Source organism: Aphanomyces astaci (genome assembly GCF_000520075.1).
Source record: "Aphanomyces astaci strain APO3 unplaced genomic scaffold supercont1.32, whole genome shotgun sequence".
NCBI lineage: Eukaryota > Oomycota > Saprolegniomycetes > Saprolegniales > Verrucalvaceae > Aphanomyces > Aphanomyces astaci.
Genome location: NW_009798295.1, coordinates 82,320 through 94,901, shown reverse-complemented (window position 1 = coordinate 94,901; position 12,582 = coordinate 82,320). Strand labels below are relative to the sequence as shown.

General features: G+C 51.4%; 8 protein-coding genes across 8 annotated transcripts in view; 4 read left to right on the top strand and 4 right to left on the bottom strand.

Moving 5' to 3' along the window:
- The window catches only part of H257_11104 (hypothetical protein), a gene marked incomplete at both ends in the record, with an annotated part of 4,231 nt that extends 3,630 nt beyond the window's left edge, over positions 1–601 (bottom strand). Inside the window, 2 exons of the mRNA XM_009837943.1 lie at positions 45–408; positions 534–601. Of these exons, the coding sequence (XP_009836245.1) occupies positions 45–408; positions 534–601 (432 nt within the window). The remainder of the gene's footprint in view (positions 1–44; positions 409–533) is intronic.
- A 1,062-nt stretch (positions 602–1,663) lies between these two features.
- H257_11103 (hypothetical protein) lies at positions 1,664–2,277 on the top strand (the record flags this gene model as incomplete). The annotated part of the gene is made up of 4 exons (XM_009837942.1): positions 1,664–1,696; positions 1,749–1,887; positions 1,952–2,080; positions 2,138–2,277. The coding sequence occupies 4 exons, from the start codon at positions 1,664–1,666 to the stop codon at positions 2,275–2,277; spliced, it is 441 nt and encodes a 146-aa protein (XP_009836244.1).
- Positions 2,278–2,459: 182 nt separating this feature from the next.
- Positions 2,460–3,269, top strand: H257_11102 (hypothetical protein; the record flags this gene model as incomplete). The annotated part of the gene is made up of 2 exons (XM_009837941.1): positions 2,460–2,843; positions 2,919–3,269. 2 exons carry the CDS (start codon positions 2,460–2,462, stop codon positions 3,267–3,269), a joined length of 735 nt encoding a protein of 244 aa, XP_009836243.1.
- Positions 3,270–3,541: 272 nt separating this feature from the next.
- Positions 3,542–4,324, bottom strand: H257_11101 (hypothetical protein; the record flags this gene model as incomplete). The annotated part of the gene is made up of 1 exon (XM_009837940.1): positions 3,542–4,324. One exon carries the CDS (start codon positions 4,322–4,324, stop codon positions 3,542–3,544), a length of 783 nt encoding a protein of 260 aa, XP_009836242.1.
- Positions 4,325–4,428: 104 nt separating this feature from the next.
- On the bottom strand, positions 4,429–5,289 carry H257_11100 (hypothetical protein; the record flags this gene model as incomplete). Its single annotated transcript, XM_009837939.1, has 4 exons — positions 4,429–4,765; positions 4,865–4,991; positions 5,051–5,124; positions 5,192–5,289. The coding sequence occupies 4 exons, from the start codon at positions 5,287–5,289 to the stop codon at positions 4,429–4,431; spliced, it is 636 nt and encodes a 211-aa protein (XP_009836241.1).
- Positions 5,290–6,279: 990 nt separating this feature from the next.
- Positions 6,280–7,003, top strand: H257_11099 (hypothetical protein; the record flags this gene model as incomplete). The annotated part of the gene is made up of 3 exons (XM_009837938.1): positions 6,280–6,504; positions 6,589–6,660; positions 6,818–7,003. The coding sequence occupies 3 exons, from the start codon at positions 6,280–6,282 to the stop codon at positions 7,001–7,003; spliced, it is 483 nt and encodes a 160-aa protein (XP_009836240.1).
- Positions 7,004–10,671: 3,668 nt separating this feature from the next.
- H257_11098 (hypothetical protein) lies at positions 10,672–11,112 on the top strand (the record flags this gene model as incomplete). Its single annotated transcript, XM_009837937.1, has 2 exons — positions 10,672–10,874; positions 11,064–11,112. 2 exons carry the CDS (start codon positions 10,672–10,674, stop codon positions 11,110–11,112), a joined length of 252 nt encoding a protein of 83 aa, XP_009836239.1.
- A 1,037-nt stretch (positions 11,113–12,149) lies between these two features.
- Positions 12,150–12,353, bottom strand: H257_11097 (hypothetical protein; the record flags this gene model as incomplete). Its single annotated transcript, XM_009837936.1, has 1 exon — positions 12,150–12,353. The coding sequence occupies one exon, from the start codon at positions 12,351–12,353 to the stop codon at positions 12,150–12,152; it is 204 nt and encodes a 67-aa protein (XP_009836238.1).
- Between the last annotated feature and the right edge of the window lie 229 nt (positions 12,354–12,582).

Sequence of the window (12,582 nt, the reverse complement as noted above, 5' to 3'; positions counted from 1 at the left end):
CTCAAAATGACAATGTCGTCTTTGACAATAGTAGTAGGCTCGACGCGGGCAATCACAGAGTACTGTTTCCACTTGTGGGTGAACTGTCGCACGGTGACTTTAACGTTGGGGTTGGTCGCCGCCTTGGCAATCACCTCGACAACTTGATCGTAGATCCACCCGCACGACTGCGCGCCTTCGGCCGTGTTGAAAATGCGGTTCGCAAACTTGTTCACAAAGCTCTCTAGGGAACGCTTCAAGTCGGCGGTTTGAATCTTGGCGATCACCCCACGTACGAGCTTTTCATACGTGGCCACGGTCGGGTACGGGGTTGTTTCTTGGAGGACACGTCCATGGGGGGTGCTTTTCTGGGCCTGGCGAGCCGCCCCCAATTCGAACACGCGGGTCCACTCGCCATCGGTGACTCCACTACGATGACTGCATGACGCGAGTTGCGGACGCGTGACAAGAAAAGCACTGCAATGAAGCCTTCGTGAGAGCCATCCGCATCAACACTCGGGCCATAATTTGTTTGCAGTCCTCTTACTTTGTACGAGATCCACAGGGCGACCGCAACGACATCCACTACGATGCGCGCACCGTGGTCCGATGGGCTTACCATCTACGGGTAGTACATTGTACTGTACATGTTGAGCCCATCGGACCATAGCGCATGCAACCATCGAGAGTGTCTCAGCGGTAGCCCAGTGGATCTCGTTCATGTTGAGCCACCCATTGATCCATAACAACGCTGACATTGATGATTTCGTAGGTATGTATGTAATGTTGTCGATGGAGCTGACGATAGCACCCATGACAGCGGATCACTTCCAGAGCTTGTACCCCTGAACGTATTCACGCTCCATTTGTTGGTGGCCCTAGTGCTGCACGTTGGACCTATGCTTGCGCCACTAAGGCCCCGGACGAATTGGCGAGTTGTATGATGACCTCCTTAGTCAAAGTCTGCCCAATAGGAAGTGAAGGCTACTGTACATTCACCACTCAGCAATATTATGATTGCCTCATAGTAGTATATGTCGCTTCGATTACAGCGATGTACACTATCTATAGATTACACCCTCGATAGCCTATCTGAACACAATAGGAACAACAATTGGCCTGGGGGTAACAATGAGATAATGTGGAATTGGAGGGGGTGTTCACGTGGGCAGTCGAGGATGTACACCATGTAGGTAGTGCTCATTGCTACAGTTGTGTTGCTGTTTGAGGCATTCACGGTGGCTTATCGTCTTCGAATTAAATTACTACAAAAAAGGCACGGCAAAATTTATAGTATTCCAAATTCGATTTACGTTTCGAAACATGGCGTTCGCACCAAACACACTCAGCTGCAAAGTTGGGCATCAAGCTCGTCGCATGTGTCTCTACTCTATTGCAATTTCTACCCATAGGTCACACGCCCATTACCCCGCCCCCTTTCGCCCTATGCGGGAATATCCAAAGTGACCGATAACTACTTTTGCATAACCGGAAAGATCGCACGAGAAGATCGTAGAGACATTGCTAATATCACTTCGTAATACATCAAGTTTTGGAATCAAGTACCCCCTTTGCAACACAATTAGGCCCCATGAAGTTATGAGCCAATGACCGAGAAGTACATCGATTCAACTGCGAAACTTAAGGTCGACGGGGCTAACTACCGCGAGTGGAGCTTGAAGAAATGGGCCAAGATCAACCAGGAGCACCTCGGCAAGTACCTCGAGAGATGCACCATCAACGGGAGATTCATAGTAGACCACACATAGGAGGACGACCTCGCCGCGGGTTCCTACATGCTGCTCACCATTCACCCTGACCACTTGAAATACGTCCAAGCGGCCACCATGACACCCGACAACCGACACGTGGGAAGCCGTTTGAGCAATCTACGAAAGCGCATCAGGGGTGAATTTGGTGACACTCCAGCTCCAAAGGAGCAAGCTAGTGCGGAGCGAATGATCGGGACTAGAAACGTTCACCGATCAGTTCAAAGAGTTCACGAGAAAACTCACACCAGCTGGGGACTCAACGCCCGAGAGCGCACACATAAACCGGTTCCTGAGCCTCCTCCCACCACACATTGCTAACAGCGAGATCTGTATTACCCGAGAGAGACGCAACAACAACGCGTACCAAACACTGCCCTAGATCCTAGCCGAACTCAAGTTAGACGACGAGAGACAGAAGGTGCACGATCCAAACATGGCTCGCAAAGCAATTTCAACCAACGTCGCCTTGATGACAACCCGCGACTACCACTACTGCGGCAAGACTGGTCACTTTGAAGCTGAATAGCGTGAACGCCAAAGTCACGGTTGCGAAATCTCTCTATTAGAGAGATTTTAGATTTCGCTAAGTCGTGACTTTGGCGTTCGCGCTCGAGTTCCACCTGGAACGCGAAACGGAGCGCTAAAATTAGTTTTGTTGTTTCGCAACTTCTCTTTGGCGCACAAGTCATCTGTTTTGGTGCAAGCAAAATGGACCCCAACGACCAACTTGCTCTGCGTGTGTTCAAGTGGGCGAAGCGTAAAAACTTCAGCTATGCCACACGGGTCCTCCTCTTGGAGTATGGACTTGGAATCCCTGTCGAGCGGCCTCTCATTCCGGACATCCGATTTGACCTGAACATGCGGGATGCAGATGAGCTGCTCTCCTATCGATTTGATGTTCGTGGAGTTGTTGAGCTGACGGACTTGCTCGGGATCCCAAATGTTGTGATCACAAGTGCTCGTGACCGTGTTGTTGGTGTTGAAGCCTTGGCAATTTTGCTTCGACGCCTGCGTTATCCGATCACGTACTACAATATGGTGGCGTCATTTGGGAGATCCCGGGAACAAATCTGTCGCATTTTCAACTACATGGTGCAATTTGTCTACGACTCATGGCAATCCACCATCTACTGCAACACAAAAGTCGTGCGGACGCGTATTGCTTAGTACTGCGAAGCCATTCACAATAAAGGAGCCCCGCTGACCAAAGTGTGGGCTTTTCCCGACGGCACCAAAATTGAAACATGTCGAATCAACGCAGCGTCGCGCGGTGCAGAGGGCCTCAACTTGCAAAAGCGAATTTATTCCGGTCACAAGCGACGCCATTGCTTGAATTTTCAAGGCCTGACAACGCCGGACGGACTGTGCATTCATTTCTTTGGTCCCTTGGAGGGCAGCCGCCATGATGTGACACTGCTGCGCGTCAGCAAATGCAAGAGTTTTTCGCATCCCACGAATACATTTTCGGTGGTTATTTCATCTACGGCGATCCAGCATATCCAATCTCGAAGTGGATAATTTCGGGGTACAAGGGGGCAAATTTGGACGAGCCAAAACAACTTTTCAACGCTGCAATGAGTCGAGTCCGCCAAGGTGTTGAATGGAATTTTGGTCGGCTAAAATCTCTCTGGGGATTTATTACTTTCAAGATGCACCACAAAATAATGCTCTCGAACGTCGGCAGTGTGATCCTTGTGGCAATGTTTTTGACAAACTGCAATTGTTGCTACAAAGGTGGAAATCAAATTTCAACATACTTCGGCTTGCGCCCACCAACGTTGAAGGAGTACTTAACACAAGATGAGATCCATGTAATATAGATCAATTGAATATAACAAATTCAATTGCTTGCGACCTTCAAGTACCGCTTTCAGCAGGTATGACATCTTTTCTCTCTCGATGCGTGCTATAGCCAATTGGTGCTCGCGTTCGGCTCGGCGTTCGTCACGGTCCATTTCATGCTGTTTTAAGTCGGATTCAAATTTGAACCGCTGAAATTCTAACTCCTTTTCACGCGTCGCCCGCTCACGTTCGCTTTCGATTTCCATCGCTGACGCCAAACTTGTGCGGCGGCTCTCAACAGCAGGTTTCTTCTTTGAGCTTTCGCCGTCGGGGGGCTTGTCCGTACTGCGCTTCATGGTTTGCATGGCCAATTCACGAATAAGCAATCCGTCTTGTTCAATTTTGTCCTTGTCTGCCGCGGCATTGGACTTGTCGGCAATGGCTTTGGACTTATCAGTTGTAGCAGTAGTCTTGATGTCATCGAGGAGGCACACTTCGTCATCAAACAGCATGTGCTTGTCCTGCTCTTCTTGATCGGAACCAAAAAGCTTGGCCGAAGCAACATCAAACCGTCGATGCTCATCCACGAGAATCGTGAAGCGATTCAACAGTTTGCGTGCATCTACCACGCGGGTGAACTGCTCACTCTCCATTAGCGTTTTGGCCAGAGTCTGCCAGACCTTTATCACCTGGCCTTTCTCGGCAGTGAATGGTTTGTCGTTGGCGACTTGAATCAGCAACATGATGTCTTCGTCATAGGACCAGTTGCGTCGCTTGTCTGCTTGGGACATGGCTTTATACTCTGAACGCCAACGGAAGAGTCACCCGTACAATCGAACAATTCTACGCGAAGAACAACTAAGTTTCTCAGGGCTTGGCGTTCACGAATCAGTATTTAGAGGTTGCGGGAACGCCAACGCCAAAGTTGGAGTTGCGAAATGCCGCGACAAACAAGGTGACGAGTCGCGGGGAACCTTCCGCCGGTCAACACGTGGCCAAGCAATCGCCGGCAACCAAGCTGGGCAGAGGCGACCGATGTCGCGGCCCCGGAAACGGTGAACGTGGAGGACGCGGCAGACACGGTCGGCACACAGTACACGGTCGGCGTGGCGGCCGACCAAACTGGTACGAACAAGACAACTATGCAAATGAAGATGAGAAAGACTACAACGAAGACGTGTTTACAGTCGAGTTGATTGAGCATGCGGTTGTATACCGTGCCCTGGACGAGCCTGGCACGGACGATAAAAACGAATGGGAATTGGTGAGCAACGAGCTGGCGCAGTATGCGGAAAGAACCGATCTCGATCAGTACAACAACATCCACGTACCTGCCTGCACACCAAGGAGTAATCATGGACAGCGGCATCACAGCGCACATGACCGGGGACCTAGCCCTTTTCCACTGCATCATACCATGCAAGCACGGAGTGCGGCTCGCTAACGACCACGCCATTCCTATCGACAAGATGGGAGAATAGAGAATGATTTCAAAGGACACAAAGTGGGAGGGTTACCTTCCGAAATGTCCTCTGCGTCCCCGACTCTTCGCAAGATCAGCCGCATCACGCGGCACTCCAACGACGCGGCGCTAAACTTCAAACAACGTGAAGGGTCAGTTATCCATCGTGGCAAAATGGAACGATGTGTACCTCTACTCGATGCGCGGTGAACTCATCCTGCCCGGCGACGACGACGAAGTCAACACCGCCGAGACGCTCGATGCCATGTGGTGACACGCGAGGATGGGGCACATCCCCGCAGACTCGATGGCGGAAAAGCCACGAGAGGCGGACCAAAGCAAGCCCCTAAAGCAATCACATGCGAGGACTCGGTGAGAGGAAGGATGAAACTCAACAACGGTCCAGAGAAGGTGATCGACCCCTCCACAAGCTGGGAACCTGTCTCCACACTGACTTGTGCAGGTCAAGTCATCAACAACGAAATGGAAACCACCTTCATGAACTCCGGGTCCAAGCACCGCCCAGCACCCATGGCAGAACGGCACTGCGGAAGCATGAACCTCACCGCCCGCACGATGATGATCCACTCGGGCCCCTCCAAACGCTGGTGGGCCGAAGCGATAAACACCGCCGCCTTCCTTCGGAACCGCACGCCTAACACGAAGACCAAGGGTCAAACACCGCATGAACTGGTCCTTGGAAACGTATCGACGCTAGCCAAGTTGAAAGTCTTAGGCTTCGTCTCTTTCCGCCGTATCGGACAAGACGTCAGCACGCGCCAACAAATGTCTCTGCCTGGACTACAACGAAACTAATAAGGCGTACTTCTTAGTTTTGTTGTAGTGCAGGCAGAGACATTTGTTGGCGCGTGCTGACGTCTTGTCCGATACGGCGGAAGCAGACGCAGCCCAAGCAAGATGAGCTAGCGAACAATCATGGCACCACGACCACGACTGGCGAACCGTTCGAAGAAGTCGATCGCGAACTGTCGCCGAAAGCATCCCCTCGCCACGAGCCGCAACCGCCCGCGAGTCCTTTGCCGCGTGTTCGGTCAACCACCTACGCGCACTGCCCACCACCAAATACGACAATGATCAAGCGCGAGACGGACCTGCTGCGGACACGAGAGCACACCAAACACGCCCATACAAGACGGCCACACCGCCCAGCGAACACCACGAACTCCAAGGCCCACACCGCGATCCGTCAACCGCATGCGATCACCACCGAGCCCCCGTAGCAACGCGTCGATTGTCAGGACCCCGAAGTCCCACACGCCAATGATGCGTGAATCTACCAACGAAAGTGTCTCAAACGCCCGCGGAAGCGCCCGCCTCGAAGAAGTCGCGCAACGGCGGAAGGCCGTGGCGGCGCGAACGACGGAAACCCAGCTCGACGAGCGACCACCGCTCCACCCCGTGCGGTCCTCCGCGAGCCCCTACAACGCCGACATGCCATTCATGGAGGCTCCGGCCAATACAACGCGCACGGAAGACGGCGAACGCGGCGTGACCACCCCAGAGATACGATGGAATGCGGGACAATGGTGCAAAACATGACCTACGAAGTTTGCTTGCATGTCGCGAACGCAGACGTTGACGAATCACGTCCTGAGAGGCCATGCAGTCACCGGAGGTCGACAGCTGGCTCCAGGCCTGCGAAAAGTAACTGAATAACCTATGATCCATGGGTTGTTACGAGGTCGTGAAGACAACAAATGGACAACATACACTGAAGTCGGTGTTGAAGCGCAAAGACTTGCCCGACGGTACCAAGTCCTTCAAGGCGCGCATCGTCATCAACGGCTACGCATAATATCAGGGACTCGAATATGGTGAGAGCTACGCACCTGTCATGAAAGAAGACTCGCTGCACCTGGTCACCACCTGGGGCGGCCTCAAATGTTGTCAACGCGACGCCACAAACGCGTATATATACACGCGCGCCGACCGCGAGATCTGCATTGTCCCGCCGGACGGCTTCGAAGGCGACCATGGCGAATCATGACTCATCCTTTCGGCACCCTATACGGAATGAAACAAAGTGCGTTACTATGGTACCTGCATTTCAAGAACGTACTCGAAGTCTTGTGGTTCCAGGCGACACTGAGCGACGGCTGCGTCTTCATCCTCCGTGTCGACGGACATCTGCAGATCATCACGACCTACGTCGACGACGCCCTCGTCTGCGCGCGCATTCACAACGAGATCGACGGCATCTTCAGCGACCTCCAACGTGACATCCGCCTCAACGACAAGGGGTCAGTATCGAAACTAACAATAAATGACACTAAAAGCAGCACAAGGAACGCACATTGAGCGCATGCAACTCCAAGCGGGTGGACACGCCGATCCCCGCGGACAACCTTGCCGCTGACGCCGGACTGCCACTAGACGACAAGCCATTCCGCACCATCGTCGGTTCCCTCATGTACTGTGCCATGGTAACTCTCCCGGACATCGTCCTTGCCGTTACCCAACTTTCTCTCCTCCTATCAGTGCCGCATCAACTGCACATGCACTTGGCGAGACTAGTAGTCACGTACCTTTGCATACCAAGGACGTCGGCATCTCGTTCGACGGCAAGCCAAAGTGGAACGGCGAACTCATCGGCTTATCAGACTCTTAGTGGGCCGACGACCGCGCCATTGGCTGCTCCACTTGTGGCTATCTGTGGATATTTGCTTGCAGCCCCATCTCGTGGCGGTCCAAGCTTCAAGCCATCGTGACCATGTCGACCACGGGGCCGAATTTGTCGGCGCCTGTTTGTCGTCGCAGCACGGCATGCACCTACACTCTATAGAACCTGCTATCAGAACTCGAGATCAGCAGCGACGGCGCCTTGACACTTTATCTGGACAACCAATCGGCCATCGCGATCAGCACGAACCAAGCCAGCATACAGCGGACCAAGCACTTGGCGCAGCGCTTCAACTTCCTGCAAGGCCTCGTTCGCGGCGGCCGGTTCAAGCTCACCTACATGCCAACCAACATCTTGCCAGCAAATGTGTTCACAAAGCACGTACCTGGTGACAAGCTCCGCGTCACACACCCGTTACCCCGCCCCCTTTCGCCCTAGGCGGGAATATCCAAAGTGACGGGTAACTACATGTGCATAACCGGAAAGATTGCACGAGAAGATCGTAGAGACACAGCTAAGATCACTTCCTAATACATCAAGTTTGGAATCAAGTTGCCCCTTTCCAACACAAGTAGGCCCCAGGAAGACAATATACTCAACACCAAGCATATCAACTCCGGTACTTCAACATTCACAACATCATCGTTGCACCATTGGAGGACTACCAAAACCTCCGCAAACACCATTAACGAATCATTTCGCATCCGGATATGGCTTCATTTTTAATCATGTCAAAGTCCAAACAAAATCAACGCTAGGGAGTTCACCGACCCCTATCTTCCTTCAGCATATGTCAACTCGAAAACGGAGTCAACGCACGTCAATACCTGCACATGGGCGGTGTGACCTGACACGGTTGTGACATGAAACATGCCGATGCCTTCCGCGAGGACGATACGGTACAAATCCAACTTCGGATCATCACTTTGATTTCTAAGCAACTCGGACGCAAACGAATTCAAACAAATTCATATCCCCTCGCGAACAGAAAGTGGACAAATGCACTCAACTTGGATGGGGGAATGACATGAGGCAGTGGGATGGAGTTGGTTGTCATAAATAACACCAAATCGTCTTCAGTGGCGCGTACATGCAGATCCAACTTTTCGCTCATAATTTGAACGCTTGTAAAAGGCACAAGAAACCGCATGTTGCTGCTGTGGTCGCGTCGGACAAGAAGACCGACAAGAAGACCAAGGTAATTAGCGCTACTTGTAGCGGCGCTACGTGTGACGCTCAAGGCTGGCGCGGAACCGGTGTGATGCAAGGCGTTGAAGGAGCAGAGGGACTTCATGGTCAAGCATGTTGGAGAGCTACAGGCGGCGGGTTTATGCTACCGCAATCCCCGGTCAAAATGGTGCTAGGCACTATCACTCGTCAAAAGGCCCGATGCAAACGATTTTCGCATGACCATAGACGTCCGTCTAGTGAACGCACAGACGGATCGCATCATTTGGCCGACGCCCATGGTGGAGGTGATTTTGGGTCACCTCGAAGGTACTAGCGTGTTCTTTACCCTGAACTTTTTCTAGGGTTATTGGCAGTTTGCGCTGGACTTAGCGTCGCAAGAAATGTTTTTGTTCCTGACCAACACCGGCGTGTACACGCCGACACGCGTGCTCATGGGTGGTACCGACAGCGTGGCGTACTTCCAATCGTCGATGCAAGAAATTTTCCAAGACGAGCTCTACCGCTCGTTGTTGACCTGGTTCAACGATTTGTTGGGCTACGGCAAGTCCAAGGGGGGCGCGCTCGAACGTTTCCTGGTCTTCTCTGTATCTCTGAGTTCGCGCAGACTCAAGGTGAACCCTAAGAAGCGTCAGTTCTTTGAAACCGAAGCGCGGTGGTGTGGTCGAATTTTGTCCTCCTAAGTAGTCAAGCATGTCCCCAAACGCATCAAGGCGTTGCAAGATCTGAAGATACTTGTGCCCGGGCAAGATCTGCAACAATTCATATGCGCCATGCATTGGATGCGAATGCCGACTCCGAAGTACAACGTCATTGTACAGCAGATTACCTATCTGCTGCAGTCGGTGTACAAGGCTGCCGGTAGACGAACTCGACTGAAGGTGGCCCCAAACTTGAGTTGACCGACGTGATATGAACGCTGAGCATGTAGCGTGCCTCACAAGTTGCATGGATGCCTGTGTGCATGGTGACACTGGCCCATTCAAAGCCGCAGCGGCTTATTTGTGTGTTCGCCGACGCCAGCCATTTGCATTGGGGCTGCGAGGTGACTTAAATTCCTCACGATCAGGTGGATCATTATTGGATGCGCAAGATCACAAGCCGCTGATGTTTCTGAGCGGCACATTTTCTGGCTCGGCGCAACGATGGCCAATCGTCGAGATGGAGGCGGTCTCGATAACGGAGTGTCTGAAGCGTGCAGACTACCTGCTCCACAAGCTCGGTGAATTTGCGTTGTTCACCGACCATGCACACCTCAAGTTCATTTTCAACCCGTCCAGTGTGAACGTCGCCAGCCCTAAGTACATGGCAGCGAAACTCGATCGCTGGTACGATTACACCATTTATTACATCTCTGGTGATGTCAACGTGTGGGCGGATTTCTTGTCCCGATGGGGAACCAATTCCAATCTTATCAGCCCCATCGTGTACGTGCCGTTGCAGATTTCGATTTGGCCAACCATGGCCGAGATCGTGGATGTTCAAGTCCAGGCCGTTGGGAACGGGTTTTTCCTGACGCCGAACTCATGTAATACCAGGCGGAAGTGGTCACAACTACATGTCGGTGCTCAAGACCGCCACAGCAGCGGTATGGATCCCGTTGTCTGCGAGTGACCTACATATGCGGTTTGTGTGGTCGCGCATTTTGCTGTGAGACGCCCCCGTGGGGTCAACGTGACGAAACAGATCCTGGTGCATCGATTTTGGTAGTCCGACATTGCCTTGGACGTGTCGTACTTTGTGGTCCATTGTTTGCATTATGCCATGGTGGGAATGTTTTGCGTCCGTTTGGTGCAACGGCGCATGCCACGAAGCCCAATAAAATCCTCCATTGGAATTTTCTTTACATGGATTGTGGCTACATCCTTGTGGCCAAGGATGAATTCAGCCAGTTTAAGTGGCTGTGGGAATCTGACGTGGTGAACGCGCAAGATGTGGCTCGTCGTTTGCTGCAATGGTTCAGCGTTCTTGGCGTCTGTTATCACTGGGTGAGTGACCAAGGATCCCACTTCAAAAACGAGGTGATTGCCGAGCTCAAGCTTGTGTTGGGGTACATCATCATTTTACCACGGTTGGATGACCATGGACGAACCGAAGAGTGTAATATGAAATGAATACGACCCTCAAGACGTTCCGTGCACTCCTGTCGGAGTGCACGGTTGTCCCAGTGGTGATGTTGGTACTGAACCATAGTCCGTTCGACACATTGGGTGATGTATTACTGCCACACGACGGGTAGCCGAGCGTTGTCGCCCTTGGATCTCATTCCAATTCCCGTCAACAACTAAGCTACGACGTTGGACGACTTACTGTCGTGGCGACATGAAGACATGGCAGTAATGACAACCACCTTGGACAAGATGCAAGTGAAGGTGTTGGACGGTTCAACAAGCAAGCGTCAGAAACCTCGTGAAAGAGGATCGAAGAAAAAAGGCTCCCAGTTCGACGTGGGAGATTTTGTGCTTGATACGGATGTGTGGTCGATTTCGCAGTCCAAACTGAGTGTTACATGGTGTGGACCAAGTAGTCAAGACAACATCCGATTGGATGTTTGAAACCCAAAAATTATTGACATGGGTGGTCCGTGAAGCCCACAGCAGTCGTCTCAAGTGAGCACTTCAACATGATGATGATGAACTTCAAGGCGAGTGATGATGCGCAAAGACGGTCGAGCGTGACGAGGATGTGACCGAGAAAGTTCAACTTCTGCAAGACATTGCTATGCGAATCGAGGGGGTAACGTTGTCCAAGATGAAAAGAATGCCAAAAAACACGCGAAGTGGGAGCTACTCTAAAGTACTGGAGAAAAGCTATGTCGGGATGCCGAGACCAGGGTTGCGAAACGCTCAAGAACCTCGATAGGCAGTGTGAAGGATGAAGTCGGTGAGTCAAATTTAAATGAACTATTTGAGTTTGAGAAAAAGCGGCATGACGGCGAGCATGAATACCGAATGGAGCGTCTGATGTTGGACCAATCGATTCACTACTGCTTCGAGCTCAAAGTTTCAAATGGAAAACATTGTTCGAATGTTGGCGTATTACTAGTCAACACAGCAAACAAAGTTAAACGTAATGAATTCAAATGACAAGTTCATTTTCGTTGGTTACACTAAGGTACTCTTCTAGCGATGGGGGGCGAACACAAAGTACGAACTATTTGTGTTGCCTTGTAGAGCACAAGTTACTACTCTGGCGCATAATAGTTGTCGCCTCCAAACAACTTCATTAAAGTATTGAACTTGTCATTTGCACGTCTTGATTATTGTATTGAACTCCAAATTTAAATATCGAAGGCGAAAATTATAATGCAATCAGGAGTATTTTATTAAATTACTTGTTCCTGGGAATTCACCATCGCTTCAAAGTGCACTTCTTCAGCCAGGCGATTGTTGAAGTGCATCAGCGCACTCTCGTAGCTTGTTGCATCACACTCGACATGGAAGGACGAGAGGTTTGCAATCGAGGCATCCTTCTTCATGTGGGGCAGTTTGTATTCATTGCTACCATTGATCTCAATGGACTTCTCCATCACCTTTTGAAGGGTGACGAAGGTCTTTGCCAGTGTTTCAGTGGGCAACTCAACAAACGATGTTTTTACAGCATCAATAAGCTCCTCGATTGAACGAGTACACTTTTGATACTGCAGGCTTTGAATAGAGTTAAAGAATCCTAAGTCGAGCACATTGAAGTCGGGGCTGTTCGGGGGCTGGTTCACGATTCCAATTCCACCAATTCCGGATGCAATTAACCGGTCCGTC